Below are 25,227 nucleotides of genomic sequence, written 5' to 3'. Positions count from 1 at the left end.
ACAAGGCTAGCAAAAACAATTTTTTCAAGAGGCAGTGTATAGAAGATGATGTTGGAGCATGTGTCAAGTCATTTGATATCAGTGATTTTGCCATGAAGGGCCTCCAGTCCCCCTCTATATCAATCACTGATTGCACTGATCTCATCAAGGGCCTTAAAGACAGTTTTCAGTACATTCAGAGGCAATGATCAGCACTACAATGCTGTTTTTATTCAGCACTTTTAGAAATCATGAAATACTCTTCTCCACTTCGACTCGCACTCCCTCGGCTGAGAAATGATCATCAGTCCAGTGAAATAAAACAAGTTATTTCAGTTTATGCTCTGATGTGCCTCACAGGTAATAGGCTAAAACAACTGACCTATTACCAGTGTTTTCATATTGCCTAGTTTGAGACTCAAGTTTTGAAATATAAGGGACTCTACATTATATTAAGGGGAAGGCCTACATTAAGAAAATCAGACCTCTTATTGCAATTGAAAATAGACAAATGCATGAAACAATATTTCCAGTCAATGTAAATAGCTCATCATTTGTAATGTAATTTACATTCATTTGGAATATAATTTAATTGGAAATATCTTTGCCCTGTGCTTTTCCACCAATGCACTACAGTTAGGCCCTATAGGCTATTGATCATTTAATTGATATCACACAATACATCGTTGGTGCACTTGATCTCTTGCGCCCAGCAGACAATTGCACTCGGCTTGCATTTTGATTCATAAGGTGATCTCCACTAAGAAGTGGTTGATGACCACTGTTCTAGTCTATATAGGCTGTGGCCTATTATTATTTATAAACTGGGTAGTTTGAGCCCTAAATGCTGATTGGCTAACAGCTGTGGTATATCAGACCGTATTCCACGGGTATGACAAAGCATTTATTTTTACTGCTCTAATTAGGTTAGTGGCCAGATTATTATAGCAATAAGGCATCTCGGGGTTTTGTGGTATATGTCCAATATACCACGGCTAAGGGCAGTATCCACGTACTCCGCGTTGCGTCGTGACAAGAACAGCCCTTAGCCATGGTATATTGGCCGTATACCCTCGTGCCTTGTTGCTTAAGTTTATTAGCATACTGTTAGGTTATTATCTAAGTTTTATTTTATGGTGTTTTAATATGCAGCATGTAACCTAATACAAAGCTGATCTAATTTGATTGGCCTCCTTGCCAGTGGTTAACACTAGAAAAGCCTGCCCTCTCTGGATCCACCTTTCGGGCTAATGATGTGTCTTTTGAAAGTCAACATGCTAGCTGTCTAATAAACACAGTGCATTCGGAATATATTCAGACCCCTTGACCTTTTCAACATTTTGTTATGTTTTTTAACATTTTGTTAAATTCCCCTCATCAATCTACACACAATACTCCATAATGACAAAGCATAAACGGGTTTTTAGAAACTTTTGCAAATGTGTATATATATATAAAGAAATATCACATTTACATAAGTATTCAGACCCTTACTCAGAACTTTGTTGATGAACCTTTGGCAGCAATTACAACCTCGAGTCTTCTTGGGTATGACGCTACAAGCTTGGCACACCAGTATTTAGGGAGTTTCTCCCATTCTTCTCTGCAGATCCCCTCAAGCTCTGTCAGGTTTGATTGGGAGCGTCGCTGCACAGCTATTTTCAGGTCTCTCCAGAGATGTTCGAACGGGTTCAAGTCCGGGCTCTGGCTGGGCAACTCAAGGGCATTCAAGCTACGCATGCCTTGTCTTAGCTGTGTGTTTAGGGTCGTTGTCCTATTGGAAGGTAAACCTTCACCCCAGTCTGAGGTCCTGAACACTCTGGAGCAGGTTTTCATCAAGGATCTCTCTGCACTTTGCTCAGTTCATCTTTCTCTTGACCTTTACTAGTCTCCCACTCCATGCCGCTGAAAAACATCCCCACAGCATGATGCTGCCACCGCCATGATTCACCGTAGGGATGATGCCAGGTTTCCACCAGACATGACGCTTGGCATTCAGGCCAAAGAGTTCAATCTTGATTTCATCAGACCAGAGAATTTAGGTTTTCATGGTCTGAGAGTCCTTTAGGTGCCTTTTGGCAAACTCCAAGTGGGCTGTCATGTGCCTTTTACTGAGGAGTGGCCTCTGTCTGGCCACTCTACCATAAAGGCCTGATTGGTGGAGTGCTGCAGAGAAGGTTGTCCTTCTGGAAGGTTCTCCCATCTCCACAGAGGAACTCTGGAGCTCTGTCAGAGTGAACGTCGGGTTCTTGGTCACCTCCCTGACCATGGCCCTTCTCCCATGATTACTCAGTTTGGCCGGGCGGCCAGCTCTATGAAGAGTCTTGGTGGTTCCAAACTTCTTCCATTTAAGAATGATGGAGGCCACTGTGTTCTTGGGGACCTTCAATGCTGCAGAATCTTTTTGGTGCCCTTCCCCAGATCTGTGCCTCGACACAATCCTGTCTCGGAGCTCTCCGGACAATTACTTCAACCTCGTAGCTTGGTTTTTACTCTGACATGCACTGTCAACTGTGGGACCTTATATAGACAGGTGTGTGCCTTTCCAAATCATGCCAATCAATTGAATTTACTACAGGTGGACTCCAATCAAGCTGTAGAAACATATCAAGGATGAGCAATGCATACATGATCAATACATTTGCAAAAATGTCTAAAAACAGTTTTTTTTTGTCATTATGGGGTATTGTGTGTAGATTTATGAGGAAAATGTTTTAATTAATCCATAGCAAAATGTGGATAAAGTCAAGGGGTCTGAATACTTTCCGAATGCACTGTTAATTTCATATATGCTATCGGAGGAACAATAATTTGTTTGTGGTTATGAAGGTCTTAGGTAACGTTAGAATATGAAATTAAATGTATTTCAAAGAACACAATGGCGTTTTCATTAGTTTATGTAACTGAAGGCTATATGTATAAAAGAAAAGACACAAAAATACCATATTTAAGTGCGAAAATCCATTATATGAAAACACCATCACAAAGATCATTCATTATTCATTTGTTAAGGGCAGGTCTTAAGGAATAAATGTATGAATTTAAGAAAATGCATTGCAAAAGAACGGAACTGCATATTTGTCGTTTATTTAGAGTGTTGAGATTGCACACGGGGAACACATGTAATCGCAGCAATTCTTCCCCCCAAAAAGTAATATTTAAAACTACACCTCAAGGGGTCTTTTTTAAAATTTGGGACCAAATCTTTATTCATTTTTTCATTATCTTATTAAGGGAAGGGGGGGGATACATGCACAATACACAAATTAATATAATAAAAAAAATGGCTTGCATCATAGAGCCAAAAATTAACAACACATTTAGTATGTAAAGAGAAGGGGAAAAAAGTGAGCCTCCACCCCAACCTGCTACTCCATTCCCCCAACCGCACCCATCCAGCATGTCTCCTTTCAATAACCCCCCCCACCAGCAACTTGGGTTGCTTGTCAGTCCCACCCCCCCTCCCCAGAAAAACCCTCTCCATCCCACCCCTTCCTGGTGGGACTAAAAGCAAAGAAAGTAAAAAATATGAAAATGCCAAGAGTGTGCAAAGCTGTCATCAAAGCAAAGGGTGGCTACCTTGAAGAATCTAAAATATATTTTGATTTGTTTAACAGTTTTTTGGTTACTACATGATTCCATATGTGTTATTTCATATGTCTTCACTATTATTCTACAATGAAGAAATAGTAAAAAGAAAGAAAAACACTTGAATAATTAGGTGTGTACAAACTTTTGACTGGCACTATATATATATATATATATATATATATATATAACCGATGTGAAATGGCTAGTTAGTTAGCAGTGGTGCGCGCTAATAGCGTTTCAATCAGTGACATCACTCGCTCTGAGACCTGAAGTGGTTGTTCCCCTTGCGTTGCAAGGGCCGCGGCTTTTGTGGCGCGATGGGTAACTATGCTTCTTGGGTGTCAGTTGTTGATGTGTGCAAGGGTTCCTGGTTCAAGCCCAGGTTGGGGTGAAGAGAGGGACGGAACCTACACTGTTACATATATATATATATATATATATATATATACACACACACACACACACACACACGGTGTTCAAAAGTTTGGGGTCACTTAGAAATGTCCTTGTTTTTGAAAGAAAAGCACATTTCTTGTCCATTAAAATAACATCAAACTGATCCGAAATACAGTGTAGACATTGTTAATGTTGTAAATAACTATTGTAGCTGGAAACAGCTGATTTTTGATTAGCTACATAGGCGTACAGAGGCCCATTATCAGCAACCATCACTCCTGTTTTCCAATGGCACGTTGTGTTAGCTAATCCAAGTTTATCATTTTAAAAGGCTAATTGATCATTAGAGTGTCTAGTTTGAGAAACAGATGCCTCACAAGTCCACAAGCAGCTTCATTAAAAAGTACCCACAGAACACCAGTCTCAACGTCAACAATGGGGGCGACTCCGGGATGTTGGCCTTCTTGGCAGAGTTCCTCTATCCAGTGTCTGTGTTCTTTTGCCCATCTTAATCTTTTATTTTTATTGGCCAGTCAGACATGGCTTTATCTTTGTGGTGACTGGGTGTATTGATACACTATCCAAAGTGTAATTAATAACTTAACAATGCTGAAAGGGATATTCAATATCTGATATTTTTTATTTCTATCTATCAACCAATAGGTTCCCTTCTTTGCGAGGCATTGGAAAACCTCCCTGATCTTTGGGGTTAAATCTGTGTTTGAAATTCACTGCTCAACTGATTGGCCTTACAGATAATTGTACGTGTGGAGTGCAGAGACTATTATTGCACACAGAGTGAGTCCATGCAACTTATTATGTGACTTGTTAAGCACATTTTTACTCCTGAACTTATTTAGGCATGCCATAACAAAGGAGTTGAATACTTATTGACTCAATACATTTCAGCTTTAAATTTTTTATTAATTTGTAAAACTTTCCAAAAACATATTTCAAGTTTAACATTATGGAATAGTATGTGTAGGCCAGTGACACACAATCTCAAATTAATCAATTTTAAATTCAGGCTTTAACACAACAAAATGTGAAAAGAAGTGAAGGTGTGTGAATACTTTCTGAAGGCACTGCTTTTGTAGGAGAATTTTCAAAAGTCACTTTTTTGGCACTCTGTTTCATTCCCTTGCCTCTGTGTCAATTCCAAGCTGCATCTTCATATACAATATAAACAACTGATAATATTCTCACTCATCAGGCTATTGTAAATGTAATCTTGTCTTTCAGCTAACTCTATTGTTATATGTTTGAAATGTCCCCGTAAAACTGCTTATAACACAAATTATGTTTGAGATATGAATATTCTAACAATGATAATGTGTTATATAGACTTATTTAGGAAAAGCCAAGGATGGGGGCAAATAACTTTAAATTGAAGGTCTTAGCAGAATTGTTAAATAACAGGGTTTTATATTTCGACTAAGTTGATGTCCCAGGGACAGTTAGTGAAAAACATAGGTCAATGCAACCCGATTGGGGTGAGAAATATGGATACAATGGTTAACATTGAGAGATTTATTCACCTCAGTTTCAAGGTCTCAGCTTAGAGAGAAGAAGCCTCATGAGGTATTGGTCTGTCACATGTTATGAACCAGTTTTGGTCAGTCACATGAATGAAACAAAACGGTAATGATTAATTAATTATGCTAAATCATGCAAATATAACTTGTCTGTGTATAGCCGAATATAAGACAACTGCTGGGTTTGACTATGGGGTACTATGGTGCACTGAGTGTGTTGGAACCTCTCCAGGGTGCTGACGAATAAAGGATGATTCATTTAAGATTGACTTCGAGTGTCCCTGTGTAAGAATTTCCACGGGTCCATAGGTTTTACCGTGCAAAATATTTAAAAAAACGCTTCCAAATTAAACGAACCCCCTCCACCTCTCTGTCATGCTTTAAACTATTTATTTCTACATGGCTGCACAAACTCTCCCTGTCCATGGAGTGGATGAACATGCACAGGTAGCCTACATTGTTATTTATTTGACAATCAGATGAAAAGATCATGACTGGTTGTGTTCATGCCAAATGAAAAGCTAAATACATTTTTAAGTTAAATTAAGTCTTTATTATTAGGCCCTGCCTATAGTTTATTATGTGTAGGTCTATGTGAGTAGCATGTTAAATGCAAGAGTCATGGATTTACATAGGACTACAAGATTATTTGGTCTAAAATTGAAAATCACATTAGATAGGTTGTGATTTGTGATCGATTACAGTAAGGTAGGCTTGTATGATAATTTAATGATGGTTTGATGGTGGCTGTGGTAACTCGTAACAACATAGTTTCGTCATCCCACAATACAAAAATAATTGTTTAGCACAACAAGAGTGTCGAATTTGGTCAGCAAAAAATAATGGTTTATTTGCTGCGTGAAGTTTATTTGATCAAATATAAATTTCGTAATGCTTAAGTTGTTACGAGTGTACTGATATAAGTAGGACATGTGACAGCCCGGCAAACTTTGAGAGAAAAAACACTATAAGGGAGTTGTCTCGAGATGGTTATGCATATTCATTAAATGAGTAGGAAGCATCTCTCTCCATTGAATACAGGTGGTTGACGTCAACAACCCTGGTGCTTATTACATTACTTTTACATCACTTTACATCGAATATTCAAAAACAGATTTACAGTAATGAGATGTATCCACCAATCCAAAGAAAGGATGGGCGGGAGCTAGACAGCCCGCTGTGCCGTTTTGTGGACAACGATTCCTAGTGCCAGGGCGGAGAGACTGTCTTGTCAGTATATCCATAATATTTGGCACAACTTCATTACCTTAGTCAAAGGGTGTTCGAGAGCGTCAAACCCATGATGTATCATTGTTAAATTGTGACTGACGTACTGATCTACAAAGACTATTGAGTTGTTATTTAGGATGCACGGTGATTTGTAGATCAGTCAGTCTCGACTCGCTTATAAAGTGGGCTGCAATGTCGAACATGACTAAAGTCAAGGAGGGAGTTCGATTAATTTTGCCCGGGCTGAAAGTTGATTGCTGCCTCCGGGCTTGAGTCGGGTGTCCGCTCTGTCGGACAGCGAAGTTGGCTCAAAATAAAAGTGATGTAAAAAGCACGTGTAGTAATGAGTACGATTCTGTGTTTTCCCATGCAAAAGTGATTGCTTTTGATAAAAACGCTTTATCTGCCTTCCAATAAAACAAACATAAAACATGTATTTTATGGAAAATATATGTTGTATGTTTCTGGACGATACCATGCTGCCTTGTTGACAACATCAACTGACCGGCGCAGATTACTGTTCGATATGAGAGGCGCTCCTCCCTACCCGCTTTCGCCAGACGACGTGACGGACACTTCAACGCGGGCCAAGTCCCTCAAGTGTTCGGGGTCGATTGAGGCGATTGGACAAGAGGCTGAACCACTGACACCCCCCACTGTTTCAACCAACCACAGCCCCTTTCGACTGAAAAGGGACGCTGTCATTATTCTCTTCTTCCTGTTCACTCCACTCACAACAGCAATGGCGGCTGCTGCACGGTTTCTTGTCAGAGGTGCAGTCTCGAAAGCCTCCATCGCGAATGTAAATGTCGGTGCTCAGAGCTCTTTTGGGATCACTCTGCTGAGGTTATCCCCGAGTTTCTCATCCAAAACAAAAACACAAAGAAGGAATGCAGCGCACTTCACCTACCACCCTGACCCTGTCCCCACAGAGTATGGTAAGTGAAATGCCCTTGCATTCTAAAATAATGTGTCAGACAGACAACTATCTTTGCTGAAAAGGTAAAGATGATTTGAAAATATCTTCAGTTCGTGGTCTGTAGATTTTTTCTATATGAGTTAGCTAACTATCTAACTAACATGATAACATTAGCTAGCTGGTTAACGTTATGCCAGCTGCATTCCTGCTTTGCTTTTTCTGTTGGCAAATTGGCTGTGTTGCATGCCCATACTTTAGTTTGGCAGATGTAGATGACAGTCACATGGCTCTTTCTAGGGTACCAGTGAGCATTTCTGGTAGTGGACAGCTGTTTGGAGCTGCTACAAAGTAATTCATAATGATTTCCTTTTTTTTTAACCTTTTTTTCTTCATGTGAATACATTAATATATGAAGGGGGAACATAGCTATATTCAATACAGCTAATTCATGAGTTGAATCAACAGCTATGTTTAAACCCTTTCTGGTGCTTGGAGTCTTCAGATTTGGCTAAAATCGAGTGACAAAAAACACAACTTTTCTTTCCTACATGTATGATACATCTACCTACATGCACATATTACCACGACTAACCGGTGCCCCACACATTGACTCTGTACCGGTACCCCTGTATATAGCCTCACTATTGTTATTTTACTGCTGCTCTTTTAATTATTTGTTACTTTTATTTCTTATTTTTTACTTATATTTTTCTTAACTGCATTGTTGGTTAAGGGCTTGTAAGTAAGCATTTCACTGTAAGGTCTACACCTGTTGTATTCGGCACATGTGACATAAAATGTGATTTGATACTGTTTGTTGTTATCGTATACTAAGCATTTAACAATTGAATTATACATTGACATTGATCCTGTGAAATTCCTGGATATTGCTGTGACTCACTTTTTTTGTGTGGAGACCTCAGAAGTGTACTTTAACATTTCGTATCTCCCAATGTTACAGTGTGAAGTTTTCATGGGCTCACATAAAAAATAATGTATGTGATTGCAAAAATTCTATGCTTCAAAGATAAAGATGTACTTTAATATGATTAATTAAACACAAATCGATACTGTCTTTAACAGGGTATTTCAATAATTACTCATTGTTTTCGTTAAGTGGGTACATTATCGCACAACATCAGCTGATTCAGGAAAGGATTTTCTGAATGACAGTCAAGTGATAAAGACCTTGTGTGATACTGCACACAATTTAACAACAGCCAAAGTGCGGGAATGAATCTTAATCTCAAGGCTTGACAGAACATTTTGGTGTCTGTTGGGGCGGTCAAGATAATTAGCCTACTTCGTGGACAACATTAAATCAAGATTCCTGAGGTAAGATTATGGTTGGTGTACGTTTTGATCGTTTGTTTTCCGAGTTAAAACGGCCTGTTATTAGTTTGAGTTAGTTAAAACCAAAAAAACAACTTGATATTTAGATGGTTAAATGTGGAATGCCTGGTCAAGTGCACAGCCAACACTTCCCGTCCTTTCAAAGTAGGTCACCCTTACATCTAGACGTTCCGCTAGCGGAACACCTGCTCCAATATCCAATGATAGGCGTGGCGCGAATTACAAATTCCTCAAAAATACAAAAACTTCAATTTTTCAAACATATGACTATTTCACAGCATTTTAAAGACAAGACTCTCCTTTATCTAACCACACTGTCCGATTTCAAAAAGGCTTTACAGCGAAAGCAAAACATTAGATTATGTCAGCAGAGTACCCAGCCAGAAATAATCAGACACCCAATTTTCAAGCTAGCATATGTCACAAAAAACAAAACCACAGCTAAATGCAGCACTAACCTTTGATCTTCATCAGATGACACACCTAGGACATTATGTTATACAATACATGCATGTTTTGTTCAATCTAGTTCATATTTATATCAAAAACCAGCTTTTTACATTAGCATGTGACGTTCAGAACTAGCATAGTTCCGGTGAATTTACTAAATTACTCACGATAAACGTTCACAAAAAACATAACAATTATTTAAAGAATTATAGATACAGAACTCCTTTGTGCAATCGAGGTGTCCGATTTTAAAATAGCTTTTCGGTGAAAGCACATTTTGCAATATTCTGAGTAGATAGCCCAGCCATCACGGCTAGCTATTTAGACACCCACCAAGTTTAGCCCTGACCAAACTCCGATTTACTATTAGAAAAGTTTGATTACCTTTGGTGTTCTTCGTCAGAATGCACTCCCAGGACTGCTACTTCAATAACAAATGTTGGTTTGGTTCAAAATTATCCATTGTTATATCCAAATAGCGGCTTTTTGTTTGTGCGCTCAAGACACTATCCGAAGTGTAAATAAGGGTCACGAACATGGCGCATTTCGTGACAAAAGATTTCTAAATATTCCATACCGTACTTCGAAGCATGTCAACCGCTGTTTAAAACCTCTTGGGGCTAGGGGGCAGTATTGAGGATTTTGAAAAAAATATGTGCCCATTTTTAACTGCCTCCTACACCAACTCAGAAGCTAGAATATGCATATTATTGTTCAGGTTTGTATAGAAAACACTCTGAATTTTCTAAAACTGTTTGAATGGTGTCTGTAAGTATAACAGAACTCACATGGCAGTCAAAACCCTGAGACAAATTCTGACAGGAAGTGCATACCTGATGTGTTGAATTACCTTTAAGCCTATGCCATTGAAACACACAGGGGCTTATTAATTTTTGAGCACTTCCTATGGCTTCCACTAGATGTCACCAGTCTTTAGAAAGAGTTTTGAGTCTTATACTGTGAGAACTGAATGAACAAGAGCCTTGGAACGGTGGTGGCCGATTAGGCTCTGGCGCGCGAGTTCATGTTTGGTACTCTCGTTTTAAAAGAGAATGCAAACGTCCGCCTTGAATATTATTCATGTTCTGGTTAAAAAAGGCACTAATGATTTATGCTATACAACGTTTGACATGTTTGAACGAACGTAAATATTTTTTTCCCCCTCGTTCATGACGAGAAGTCCGGCTGGCATAGATCATGGGCTAACAACACGGAGCTTTTTGGACATAAATTATGAGCTTTTTCGAACAAAACTACATTTGTTATGGACCTGGGATTCCTGGAAGTGACATCTGATGAAGAGAATCAAAGGTAATGGATTATTTACATAGTATTTTCGATTTTAGATCTCTCCAACATGGCGGTTAGTCTGTATCGCAAAGCGTATTTTTCTGGGCGCAGTGCTCAGATTATTGCAAAGTGTGATTTCCCAGTAAGGTTATTTTTAAATCTGGCAATCCGGTTGCGTTCAAGAGATGTAAATGTATTCTTTGAATGACAATATAATATTTTACCAATGTTTTCGAATAGTAATTATTTAATTTGTTGTGCTGCTTGACTGGCGGTTATTGGAGGGAAACGATTTCCTCAACATCAACGCCATAGTAAAACGCTGTTTTTGGATATAAATATGAACTTGATAGAACAAAAAATGCATGCATTGTCTAACATAATGACCTAGGAGTGTCATCTGATGGAGATTGTAAAAGGTTAGTGCATCATTTTAGCTGGTTTTCTGCTTCTGGTGACGCCTGTCTTTGAATTGACAAAACATTACACACAGCTATTGTCAATGTACTCTCCTAACATAATCTAACTTTATTATTTTGCCGTAAAGCCTTTTTGAAATCGGACAACGTGGTTAGATTAAGGAGATGTTTATCTTTCAAAGGGTGTAAGATAGTTGTATGTTTGAGAAATTTGAATTATGACATTTAATTGTTTTCAAATTTGGCGGTCTTGATATTTCACCTGTTGTTGATTGGGTGTACCAGGGGTGGGACGCTTGCGTCCCACATAGCCCATAGAGGTTAAAATCAATTTTTATGCCATTTTTCTCGTAAAAAAGCCATAATATTCTGACCGGGAATCTGCGTTTAGGTAAACAGACGAAAGAAAATAAAGCATGGGGTCGACTCGGGCACGAGCCTGAGTCTCACAGTACTGTGACCAGCCACTATCCAAACGCGCTACTTTTTTTCAGCCAGAGCCTGCAAAGCCACGATTCAGCTTTTTGCCGCCTTCTGAGAGCCCATGGGAGCCGTAGGAAGTGTCACGTAACAGCAGAGATCCCCTGTAATGGATAGAGATAATCAAGAAGGGCAAGAAATTGTCAGACAGGGCACTTCCTGCATGGAATCTTCTCAGGTTTTGGCCTGCCAAATGAGTTCTGTTATACTCACAGACACCATTCAAACAGTTTTAGAAACTTTGGAGTGTTTCTGTGTGTTGTTATTATGTTATAATTAAGTCTATGATTTGATAGAGCAGTCTGACTGATGTATGTAAAGTCATAAACAACTCAATGCTTGAAGCACAGCGAAGAGCTGCTGGCAAACGCACGAAAGTGCTGTTTGAATGAATCCTTACGAGCGTGCTGCTGCCTACCATCGCTCAGTCAGACTGCTCTATCAAATCATAGACTTAATTATAACATAATAACACACAGAAATACGAGCCTTAGGTCGTTAATAAGGTCAAATCCAGAAACTATAATTTTGAAAACAAAATGTTTATTCCTTCAGCGAAATACGGAACCGTTCCGTATTTTATCTAACTGGTGGCATCCATAAGTCTAAATATTCTTGTTACATTGCACAACCTTAACTTTACTTACGTAAAATTCTGGCAAATTAGTTTGCAACGAGCCAGGCGGCCCAAACTGTTGCATATACCTTGATTATGCGTGCAATGAACGCATGAGAAGTGACAATTTCCCTAGTTTAATATTGCCTGCTAACCTGGATTTCTTTTAACTAAATATGCAGGTTTAAAAAAATACACTTCTGTAAAGCCTATCCACTCCCGAGATTAGGCTGGTGTAACCGATGTGAAATGGCTAGCTAGTTAGCGGGGTGTGCGCTAATATCATTTCAATCGGAGACGTCACTCGCTCAGACCTTGAAGTAGTTCTTCCCCTTGCTCTGCAAGGGCTGCGGCTTTTGTGGAGCGATGGGTAACAATGCTTCGAGGGTGGCTATTGTCGATGTGTTCCTGGTTCGAGCCAGGGTAGGGGCGAGGAGAGGGACGGAAGCTATACTGTTACACTGGCAATACTAAAGTGCCTATAAGAACATCCAATAGTCAAAGGTATATGAAATACAAATGGTATAGAGAGAAATAGTCCTATAATTCCTATAATAACTACAACCTAAAACTTCTTACCTGGGAATATTGAAGACTCTCATGTTCTGAGCAAGGAACTTAAACGTTAGCTTTTTTACATGGCACATATTGCACTTTTACTTTCTTCTCCAACACTTTGTTTTTGCATTATTTAAACCAAATGTTTCATTATTTATTTGAGGCTAAATTGATTTTATTGATGTATTATATTAAGTTAAAATAAAAGTGTTCATTCAGTATTGTTGTAATTGTCATTATTACAAAAAATAAAATATAAAATCGCCCGATTAATCGGTATCGGCTTTTTTCCCCGGGTCCTCCAATAATCGGTATCGGCGTTGAAAAATCATAATCGGTCGACCTCTAGTGGTGACTCCTCAGCACTGCGATGCAGTGCCTTTGACCGCTGCACCACTCGGAAGGCCAAGCAAAGGTATTTTAAGGGAGTATGCGAGCACACTCTTTCAGTTTGGTTAGCCACCAGCCAAACTGAAGTATGCTGACACCTTTAGTTTCATGTCTTTGGCAAGGGCACTTATTATAAGGGTAACGTGACTGACTGGGTTAAGACTTTGTTAGCCTGCGGAGCTAAGGCCTAGGCATTGGTTCTGTGACTTGCGACGCTTTTGTGATGAGTAAGTTGTTAGAAACCTGAAAAGTTGCATTGTGTGGTGCACTGGAGACCTGAGTTAGAACACCATCAGTCAAACTAATACGTCTTCAGGTCAATGGCAATAATGTTGCTCATCACATGCATGGATCACTAATCCACCTCTGTTGCAGTCTCATTGGAGTACACAGAACCTTCTGCTTCTGTTTGCCAAAGAAAGTGTTGTTGTGCAGTAGGCTTGAGTTTGAACCCAGTCAGTCATGTACAAAATTATTGGCACCCTTGATCAAGATGAGCAAACAATATTGTCTAAAATAAATAATACAAATCCTGTGCTTTATTGTATGCAAAACAAAATAATGAAATGTATATTTTATACTAAAACAATTGCTCAGAGACATTTTGTTTAACAAGTGACAATATGTTTTCTAAAAAAAAGATATGGGTCAAAATGATTTGCTCCCATGCTTTAAAAGAAAAAATTGTTTATTTTTTTTTATATACCTTTCAGTACCTCACCTTGTGAGGATGATGGCACTGAGACTTTTCCAAAATGTTTTATGAGACTGGAGAACTCCATACATAATATTTCCAGATCCTTTATATTCTGACATGGCCATTGCAAAATGTAGATTTTTGTGTTCAATTAACAATTTCTTTGGATTTTGGGTGACTTGGGGTTATTGACTTGCTGGAAGATCAACCTCCGGCCAAGTTTCAGCCTCCTTGCAGAGGTACCGGTTAAAGTTCATGATGCTGTTGACATTAACAAGGGCCCCAGGACCAGTGGAAACAAAATGGCCCCATAAAATCAGATCAACCACCATACTTTACAGTAGGTATAGGGTTATTTTCTGCTTATGCATCCTTATTTTGACCACAAACCCACCACTAGTGTGCGTGGCCAAAAAGCTATATTTTCATATCATCCAACAAATGTAAACGCCTAGAGTTTGATAAACGGCATTGGCACTTGGATTGAAACTGGTGTTATGGTCAGATGATGTGAGAAATTGTTATGGGAGCCAAATAGCATTTCTTGTCACACTCCCTTATAACGTGTCCTGCCCATTCTGTGACCATAATGCAGAAGGCACAACCATGTTCCAGTGTGTCTTAGGATTCAGGAATAGGGTCATAGTAGCTTATAGCCCAAACGGTTCAAACGCTAGTCAAGTTCATAGGAAGAAAATAAATTCAACATATTGATTTGATTTATTAGGATCCCCATTAGCCGACACCAATGGCAACAGCTAGTCTTACTGGGGTTCGACACATAACGAAAAATACTATACAATTTACATTTAAAACATTAACCTGTGTGTGTCTATCTGTTAGACGTCAGTACATACACAACAAGTAGGTCACATGGGGGAGAGGTGTTGTGCCGTGAGGTGTTTCTTTATTATATACACTGCTCAAAAAAATAAAGGGAACACTTAAACAACACAATGTAACTCCAAGTCAATCACACTTCTGTGAAATCAAACTGTCCACTTAGGAAGCAACACTGATTGACAATAAATGTCACATGCTGTTGTGCAAATGGAATAGACAACAGGTGGAAATTATAGGCAATTAGCAAGACACCCACAATAAAGGAGTGGTTCTGCAGGTGATGACCACAGACCACTTCTCAGTTCCTATGCTTCCTGGCTGATGTTTTGGTCACTTTTGAATGCTGGCGGTGCTTTCACTCTAGTGGTAGCATGAGACGGAGTCTACAACCCACACAAGTGGCTCAGGTAGTGCAGCTCATCCAGGATGGCACATCAATGCGAGCTGTGGCAAGAAGGTCTGCTGTGTCTGTCAGCGTAGTGTCCAGAGCATGGAGGCGCTACCAGGAGACAGGTCAGTACATCAGGAGACGTGGAGGAGGCCGTAGGAGGGCAACAACCCAGCAGCAGGACCGCTACCTCCGCCTTTGTGCAAGGAGGAGCAGGAGAAGCACTGCCAGAGCCCTGCAAAATGACCTCCAGCAGGCCACAAATGTGCATGTGTCTGCTCAAACGGTCAGAAACAGACTCCATGAGGGTGGTATGAGGGCCCGACGTCCACAGGTGGGGGTTGTGCTTACAGCCCAACACCGTGCAGGACGTTTGGCATTTGCCAGAGAACACCAAGATTGGCAAATTCGCCACTGGCGCCCTGTGCTCTTCACAGATGAAAGCAGGTTCACACTGAGCACATGTGACAGACGTGACAGAGTCTGGAGACGCTGTGGAGAACGTTCTGCTGCCTGCAACATCCTCCAGCATGACCGGTTTGGCGGTGGGTCAGTCATGGTGTGGGGCGGCATTTCTTTGGGGGGCCGCACAGCCCTCCATGTGTTCGCCAGAGGTAGCCTGACTGCCATTAGGTACCGAGATGAGATCCTCAGACCCCTTGTGAGACCATATGCTGGTGCGGTTGGCCCTGGGTTCCTCCTAATGCAAGACAATGCTAGACCTCATATGGCTGGAGTGTGTCAGCAGTTCCTGCAAGAGGAAGGCATTGATGCTATGGACTGGCCCGCCCGTTCCCCAGACCTGAATCCAATTGAGCACATCTGGGACATCATGTCTCGCTCCATCCACCAACGCCACATTGCACCACAGACTGTCCAGGAGTTGGCGGATGCTTTAGTCCAGGTCTGGGAGGAGATCCCTCAGGAGACCATCCGCCACCTCATCAGGAGCATGCCCAGGCGTTGTAGGGAGGTCATACAGGCACGTGGAGGCCACACACACTACTGAGAATCATTTTGACTTGTTTTATGGACATTACATCAAAGTTGGATCAGCCTGTAGTGTGGTTTTCCACTTTAATTTTGAGTGTGACTCCAAATCCAGACCTCCATGGGTTGATAAATTGGATTTCCATTGATTATTTTTGTGATTTTGTTGTCAGCACATTCAACTATGTAAAGAAAAAAGTATTTAATAAGATTATTTCATTCATTCAGATCTAGGAAGTGTTATTTTAGTGTTCCCTTTATTTTTTTGAGCAGTGTATTTTTTTTAGACCACGTTTGCTATTCACTTGCGCTATATAAGATGGAAGGGAGTTCCATGCATTCATGGCTGTGTATAATACTGCACGTTTCCTTCAATTTGTTCTGGACCTGGGGACCGCGAAAATATCCATGGTGGCATGTCTGGTGTGGTAAGTGTGTGTAAGTTGACTATGCAATCAATTTGGAATTTCCAACACAATGTTTCTTAAAGAAACAAAAAGTGACGTAGTCAGTCTTTCCTCAACTCTTAGCTAAGCGAGACTGGTAAGCATAGTATTAATATTAGCCCTCTGATTACAATGAAGTGCAAGACGTGCCAGCTGCAGCTTAACCATTTCTTTCTTTGCAGCACTTGACCATATGACTGGACAATAATCAAGATAAAATTAGAGCCTGCAGGAATTGCATTGTGGAGTGTGGGGTCAAAAATAAGCAGAACATCTCTTTATTACGAACAGACCTCTCCCCATCTTTACAACCTTTAAATCTATGTTTTGACCATGACAGTTTACAATCGACGGTAACACCAAGTAATTTAGTCTCCTCAACAGCCACACCATTCATTACCAGATTCAGCTGAGGTCTAGAACTTAGGGAATTATATAATGCTTTTAATTTTAGAGATGTTCAGGACCAGTTTATTTCTGGCCACCCATTCCAAAACAGACTGCAGCTCTTTGTTAAGGGTTTCAGTGGCTTCATTATCTGGGGTTGCTGATGCGTTTATGGTTGAATCAGCAGCATACGTGGACACACATGCTTTGTTTTAATGCCAGTGGCAGGTTATTGATAAAAATAGAAAGAGTAGAGGGCTCGAGCGCTGCCCTGCGGTACACCACACTTTACATGTTTGACATTAGAGAAGCTTCCATTTTAAAGAAAGCTCTGAAAAGCCGTAACGCATACAGTACCAGTTAAAAGTTTGGACACATCTAGTCATTCAAGGGTTTTTCTTTATTTTTATTATTTTCTACATTGTGGAATAATAGTCAAGACATCAAAACTATGAATTAACACATGGAATCATGTAGTAACCAAAAAAGTGTTAAACAAATCAAAATATATTTTATATTTGAGATTCTTCATAGTAGCCACCCTTTGCCTTGATGACAGCTTTTCACACTCTTGGCATTGTCTCAACCAGCTTCATGAGGTAGTCACCTGGAATGCATTTCAATTAACAGGTGTGCCTTGTTAATTTGTGGAATTTATTTTCTTAAGACGTTTGAGCCAATCAGTTGTGTTGTGACAAGGTAGGGTTGGTATACAAATATAGCCCTATTTGGTAAAAGACCAAGTCCATATTATGGCAAGAACAGCTCAAATAAGCAAATAGAAATGACAGTCCATTACTTTAAGACATGAAGGTCAGTCAATCTGGAAAATTTCAAGAACTTTGAAAGTTTCTTCAAGTGCAGTTGCAAAAACCATCAAGCGCTATGATGAAACTCTCATTAGGACTGCCACAGGAAAGGAAGACCCAGAGTTATCTCTGCTGCAGAGGATAAATTAATTAGAGTAAACTGCACCTCAGATTACAGCCCAAATAAATACTTTACAGCGTTCAAGTAACAGACACATCTCAACATCAACTGTTCAGAGTAGACTGCGTGAATCAGGCCTTCATGGTCAAATTGGTGAAAAGAAACCACTACTAAAGGACACCAATAAGAAGATGAGACTTGCTTGGGCCAGGAAACACGAGCAATGGACATTAGACTGGTGGAAATCTGTCATTTGGTCTGATAAAATCTCAAATTTGAACTTTGGTTCCAGCCACTGTGTCTTTGTGAGATGCAGAGTAGGTGGAATGGATGATCTCCGCATGTGTGGTTCCCATCATGAAGCATGGAGGAGGAGGTGTGTGGGTGCTTTTGCTGGTGTACTGTCTGATTTATTTAGAATTCAAGGCACACTTAACAGCATGGCTACCACAGCATTCTGCAGTGATACGCCATCCCATCTGGTTTGTAGGGCTATTTGACCAAGAAGGAGAGTGATGGAATACTGCATCAGATGACCTGGCCTCCACAATCACCTGACCTCAACCCAATTGGGATGAGTTGGACCATGGAGTGAAGGAAAAGCAGCCAACAAGTGCTCATCATATGTGGGAACTCCTTGAAGACTTTTGGAAAAGCATTCCTGGTGAAGCTGGTTAAGAAGAAAATGGCAAGAGTGTGCAAAGCTGTCATCAAGGCAAAGGGTGGCTATTTGAAGAATCTCAAGTATAAAAAATATATTGATTTGTTTAACACTTTTTTTGTTGTTGGTTACTACATGATTCCATATGTGTTATATCATAGTTTTGATGTCTTCACTATTCTACAATGTAGAAAATAGTACAAAATAAAGAAAAACCCTTGAATGAGTAGGTTTGTCCAAACTTTTGATTGGTACTGTATGTTTTCTCAACAACCGGTTATTGTCAATATCAAAAGCTGCAATGATACAGTTGAAGTTGGAAGTTTACATACACTTAGGTTGGAGTCATTTAAAACTCGTTTTTCAACCACTCCACACATTTCTTGTTAACAAACTATAGTTTTGGCAAGTCGGTTAGTACATCTACTTTGTGCATGACACAAGTCATTTTTCCAACAATTGTTTACAGACAGATTATTTCACTTATAATTCCCTGTATCACAATTCCAGTGGGTCAGAAGTTTACGTACACTAAGTTGACTGTACCTTTAAACAGCTTGTAAATTCCAGAAAATGATGTCATGGCTTTAGAATCTTCTGATAGGCTAATTGACATCATTTGAGTCAATTGGAGGTGTACATGTGGATGTATTTGAAGGCCTACCTTCAAACTCAGTGCCTCTGCTTGACATCATGGGAAAATCAAAAGAAATCAGCCAAGAGCTCAGAAAATAAATTGTAGATCTCCACAAGTCTGGTTCATCCTTGGGAGCAATTTCCAAATGCCTGAAGGTACCACATTCATCTGTACAAACAATAGTATGGAAGTATAAACATCATGGGACCACGCAGCTGTCATACCGCTCAGGAAGAAGACACGTTCTGTCTCCTAGAGATGAACGTACTTTGGTGTGAAAGTGCAAATCAATCCCAGAACAACAGCAAAGGACCTTGTGAAGATGTTTTAGGAAACGGGTACAAAAGTATCTATATCCACAGTAAAACGAGTCCTATTTCGACATAACCTGAAAGGCCGCTCAGCAAGGAAGAAGCCACTGCTCCTAAACCGCCATAAAGCCAGACTACGGTTTGCAACTGCACATAGGGACAAAGATCGTACTTTTTGGAGAAATGTCCTCTGGTCTGATGAAACAGATATAGAACTGTTTGTCCGTAATGACCACTTATGTTTTGAGGGAAGAAGGGGGACGCTGGCAAGCCGAAGAACTCCATCCCAACCGTGAAGCATGGGGTTGGCAGAATCATGTTGTGGGGTTGCTTTGCTGCAGGAGAGACTGGTGCACTTCACAAAATAGATGGCATCATGAGGGGGGGGAATTATGTGGATATATTGAAGCAACATCTCAAGACATCAGTCAGGAAGTTAAAGTTTGGTCGCAAATGGGTCTTCCAAATGGACAATGACCCCAAGCATACTTCCAAAGTTGTGGCAAAATGGCTTAAGGACAACAAGGTCAAGGTATTGGAGTGGCCATCACAAAGCCCTGACCTCAATCCTATAGAAAATGTGTGGGCAGAACTGAAAAAGTGCGTGCGAGCAAGGAGGCCTACAAACCTGACTCATTTACACCAGCTCTGTCAGGAGGAATGGGCCAAAATTCACTCAACTTATTGTGGGAAGCTTGTGGAAGGCTACCTGAAACATTTGACCCAAGTTAAACATTTAAAGGCAATGGTGCCAAATACTAATTGAGTGTATGTAAACTTCTGACCCACTGGGAATGTGATGAAAGAAATAAAAGCTGAAATAAATCATTCTCTACTATTATTTTGACATTTCACATTCTTAAAATAAAGTGTTGATCCTAACTGACCTAGGACAGGGAATTTTTACTAGGATTAAATGTCAACAATTGTGAAACTGAGTTTAAATGTATTTGGCTAAGGTGTTTGTAATCTTCCGACTTCAAATGTATCTAACAGTTCAGCTCCCACTATCTTCCTATTGTAAATTTCTTTCATCCAATCTTCAGTCATTCTTCAGTGCAGCACATGTCGTGTGCCTTTCTCTATAAGCATGCTGAAAGTCTGTTGTTAATTTGTTTACAGAGAAATGGAGTTGTATTTGGTCAAACACACACAATGGTTTCCAACAGTTTGCTGAGAGTTGGTAGCAAGCTGATAGGTCTGCTGTTAACCAGAAAAAGGCCGCTTTACCACTCTTGGGTTGCGGAATTACTTTGGCTTCCCTCCAGGCCGGAGGACAGACTTTCCTCTTGGCTCCGATTTAAAGATATGACACACAGGAGTTGCTGTAGAGTGAGCTACCATCCTCAGCAGCTTTCCATCAAAGTTGTCAATGCCAGGTTTGTCATTATTGATTGATAACAATATTGTTTCCACCTCTCCCACACTAACTTTACTAATATTCCAACTTACATTGCTTTTCTTTCAATATTTGTCTTTTTATGTATGAGTATGATGGCTCACTGTTTGTTGTTGGCATTTCCTGCCTAAGTTTGCCCACTTTGCCAATTAAGTTATCATTAAAATAATTGGCAACATAGGTTTCTGGCAGTTTCTGAAGCCAATTTAACACAGCGTTTGATTCTGTCTCTTCTCTTCTAGCATTTCTTGCTGGCAAAGTACCAGAATGTTGTCTCTGCAAATTCCGTTCTCCAAATTCATTTAAAATAACCAATCTGAACGCTAAAGTGCGACATGTTTACTCGTAAAGGCGCCAAATATTTTGCTGTGCACCCTGAAGTAAAAATGTAGGGAGTGCCAGTGCGGCTAGAAAAATGTTATATTTTTCATTGTTCTCCTAAATACCTTTTTGTGTGCTTACATTTTTCAACTTAGGCACTCCTGTTCCTTGTAAAAAAAAAGGTCAGAGTAGAACCGTGAAATGCGTCTGAAAAGTTGAATATGTGAAACTGGAAATAGTTTGAACTTGGTACACATACAATGAATGCGATATTGAAACTGATTCTATAAATATAGAATTTGACTATTAACCTAAATTGAATTTGAAATCTGAATGCAATATTCATTCAGTTTAAAATTAAATACAAGTTCAATTTATGAATTAAACGATTCCATCTGTACATTACAAATTCAATATCTAGATACAAATGAAAAAATATGGAATTCAAATAGTTTGTTGGCACTTTAATCACTCAATAAAATTCTCCCAACTTCTTGTAGGCCCCACTACAAAGATGAACTTATTTCAGTCTGTGACCAGTGCCTTGGACAACACTCTCGCCAGCGACCCCACCGCAGGTAATAAAACTGGTCTGCATTGTAATTTAATGTATTCATCAATATCTTGAAAGATATGCGTGAATAAGACATGCAATTTAGAAATATTAGGTTTATGTGTTACTGTGTCTATGAGATGTATCTGTGCTTCAGTCATCTTTGGGGAGGACGTCGCCTTTGGTGGAGTATTTCGTTGTAGCGTGGGTCTCCGAGACAAATATGGTAAGAGGCTGAATTCTTTCCACTTTCCATTTTAGACAAATATATCAGGATGTTAAATATATCAGTATGTTTGTGCTGATTCCTGTTAATAACCTTGTGATGCCACCAGATGGCAGCCGAGGACCATTTTCATGCCCTTGTTGGTCAAAACTCCCAAGCGTGTGCGTACACCTATTGGTCAAAACTCCAAAACTGTGTGTTAGTTTGCACGTGTGTGATACTCCTGACATAGCTGTGCTTGCTTACAATTGTTGATCGCAAGGAGACACATTTCTACAGAAACTTTTTTCATATAGTAGTAATCATTTTTGTCAGCTATGCCCATGCATACTGTTAGGCTATTCATTGCACAGTTGACATAATGGATTAACTTGTGTGGGTGTACTGCTGCTACAAATGCGCAGGTTTTGAAATGGCCATTATATCTTTTGTGTGCTGCCTCCTCATAATGTAGAATACTTTACCCTCATCTCCATAATGAACCCAGTCATGATTCACCCCTGGCTAGGTGGAAATATATGATTAGGTTTTGGAAAAGTCAATGCACGTCTCCCTCTCTGCTGTCTTTTGTTGTCGTTGACGTCAGATGTGTTGACCTTCTGCTAAGGATCATTATTTTTAAATCTCATCTAAGGGCGGAGAGGGTTTTTTTATTTTTTATTATCCCCCCTCTCTCTACCATTATACTGCATGCAGGTTTATGGGAAGTATCCTGATCTCTATTTGTGTGGCTGACTGACTCATTCACCCCAGTGATGCGTTACTCCGCCACTGAGTAGCGTGCGCACATGAAGTGTCTTCTGCGCCGTTCACCTGGAAACGACTAGCCACTTTGACCTCTGTCTTTCTATTTCTCCTAAATGAAAATGAGTCTATCATGAATGACTAGCTAATAGATGCCTCAAACATGTGCAAGTGCAGTGCATATTCATCAAATGTGAGCTCCAAAAGTGTTTGGACAGTGACACAATATTTGTGGAACCAAAAGTATTGGGACAAATTCACTTATGTGTATTAAAGTAGTCAAAAGTTTTGTGTTTGATCCCATATTCCTGGCACGCAATGATTAAATCAGGCTTGTGACTCTACAAACTTGTTGGATGCATTTGCTGTATGTTTTGGTTGTGTTTCAGATTAGTTTGTGCCCAATTGAAATTAATGGTAAATAATGTATTGTGTCATTTTGGAGTCACTTTTATTGTAAATAAGAATAGAATGTTTATGAACACTTCCACATTAATGAGTGAGAAAGTGAGACGCAAAAATATCATACCCCACCAAAAAATGCTAACCTCCCCTCTTAATGTAGTGGTCAGAGGTTAGCATGTCTTGAGGGTATGATATTTGTGCGTCTAACATTGTCACTCATCATTATTCACGATTCATTCAGGACTATCCGTAATCATGGTAGCATCCATATTAATGTAGAAGTGACTCCAAAATGACATAATACATCATCTGTAACACAACCAAAAACAAACAGAAAATGCATCCATCAAGTTTGTAGAGTCACGCTTGATGTAATCCTTGCATGCTAGGAATATAGGATCAAATACTAAACTTTTGACTACTTTAATACACAAGTGAATTTGTGGTCCCCTAAAATAGGGGGACTGTAAAAAGCACTGTCATTTCTAAACTCTTCACCAGATATGGATGAAAATACCCTCAAATTAAAGCTGACAGTCTGCACTTTAACACCTTAGTCATTGTATCATTTCAAATACAAAGTTCTGGATTACAGAGCCAAAATGACAACAAAACATTCTCACTGTCCCCAATACGTTTGGAGCTCACTCACTCTTTGACCACCAGGTTTATTTTGTTGTATACTCTGGCTGTGTTTTACAAGTACACAGGATTCTGATTTGACTGACAGGTTGGCCTAATTCTTCATTTCTGAGGGCTTGTAGTGCTCTAATGGTGTCCGGTTTGTGGTGAAAAGTGGGCACTTGCGGTAAGGACAGAAACGAGGTTCGGAGGGATCAATGAAAGAAAATACTTGCTTCTTGGCAATTAAACAAAGCAAGGGAACCAAAATAACATTCCTCCCAAAATGTAGAGCCCCAGTCCTGCGGCTCCCAGTCAAGATTATAGAGTGCTGGATGGAAAAATAGTTTTTGTTTATTATTCAGACTAGGGCTTTTTAGTGCAACACAGCCTAATTTGCTCCAGTTGAGGAGGAGTCCTCTCTCTCTCTCTCTGAATGTCACTTAACTTATTTTAAGTCCGGATGCTATTTTAAGGAGACACTGCAATGATTAAACACACACTTATGAAGCTAGTGTTGGGTAGGGGGGCGACTGACAACCTTGTCGTCCATCGTGTGCCCTGGCCCTATTACACTGTATTTTGCTTGGATTTCATCCCTAATTGAAAAGGAATGAGTGTTTTAGTCAGCAATGCACAGCATTAACTTTCCTTTGGTTGATATGGGTGTGCTGTTATTTGTTGTTATCAGCCCCCTTGGTAGATAACTGAGTAACCCTCTCCCCTCCTCTTTCTCTCTCCAGGTAAAGACCGTGTCTTCAACACTCCTCTGTGTGAGCAAGGCATTGTGGGATTTGGAATCGGTGCGGCAGTTGCCGGCGCCACGGCCATCGCTGAGATCCAGTTTGCCGACTACATTTACCCTGCCTTCGACCAGGTGAGCCAGTCTGACTGCGCTCTGTGCATGAATTGTAATTTCTCAGTCACTTGTTTGCTTACGCAGATGGTTTTATTTGTTATCGTCATAGCCCAGCCTCTTGTGTGACAGGAACAGATTTGATCAGGGATACTGGGATCCAGTTCCCATTTCTGCTTCACTCATGCATATATGTTTTCACCCACCAACAAACACCTGCCTCATCTGCATCCATGTCAATCTTGTGTAAATATAATATTTTCCCTAGTGAGTTCTCTGCTCATAAGTGATTAGGCTTTCACACAATCAAGTTGTAATCAAATGCTGTCAAAAAAAGCTAAACATTATAATTGAGGTGCAATTTGGCAAGATGCCAACCACACACTAGCTTTTAACGCTATCTGCTGATGCATTTCCACTCTAAATAGCACAGCTGTTGTTTGAAAGACCGGAAATTGACACCGGAAATCTGCCCGAACTATGTCTCCCTCACTGTAAAAATTTGCTCAAAGAAAACACTAGGGTAGCGAGTCTACCTCAGAAGATGGCAATGGGGCTTTAATGCACTGACCTGGAAAGTGTGCGCGGGTTCACTATCTGGCCTTG

General features: G+C 40.0%; 1 protein-coding gene across 1 annotated transcript in view; it reads left to right on the top strand.

The window, feature by feature from the left end:
* The first annotated feature begins 7,425 nt into the window (after positions 1-7,425).
* Positions 7,426-25,227, top strand: part of LOC106605051 (2-oxoisovalerate dehydrogenase subunit beta, mitochondrial) — an 86,720-nt gene continuing 68,918 nt past the window's right edge. The window contains exons 1-4 of the mRNA XM_014200299.2: positions 7,426-7,669; positions 21,717-21,794; positions 21,927-21,995; positions 24,509-24,642. Coding sequence (XP_014055774.1) covers positions 7,474-7,669; positions 21,717-21,794; positions 21,927-21,995; positions 24,509-24,642 — 477 coding nt within the window. The 5' untranslated portion in view covers positions 7,426-7,473. The remainder of the gene's footprint in view (positions 7,670-21,716; positions 21,795-21,926; positions 21,996-24,508; positions 24,643-25,227) is intronic.

Source organism: Salmo salar, chromosome ssa05 (genome assembly GCF_905237065.1).
Source record: "Salmo salar chromosome ssa05, Ssal_v3.1, whole genome shotgun sequence".
Taxonomy (NCBI): domain Eukaryota; kingdom Metazoa; phylum Chordata; class Actinopteri; order Salmoniformes; family Salmonidae; genus Salmo; species Salmo salar.
The sequence above is the reverse complement of the archived record's forward strand: the minus strand, read 5'-3'. Positions and strand labels throughout refer to the sequence as shown.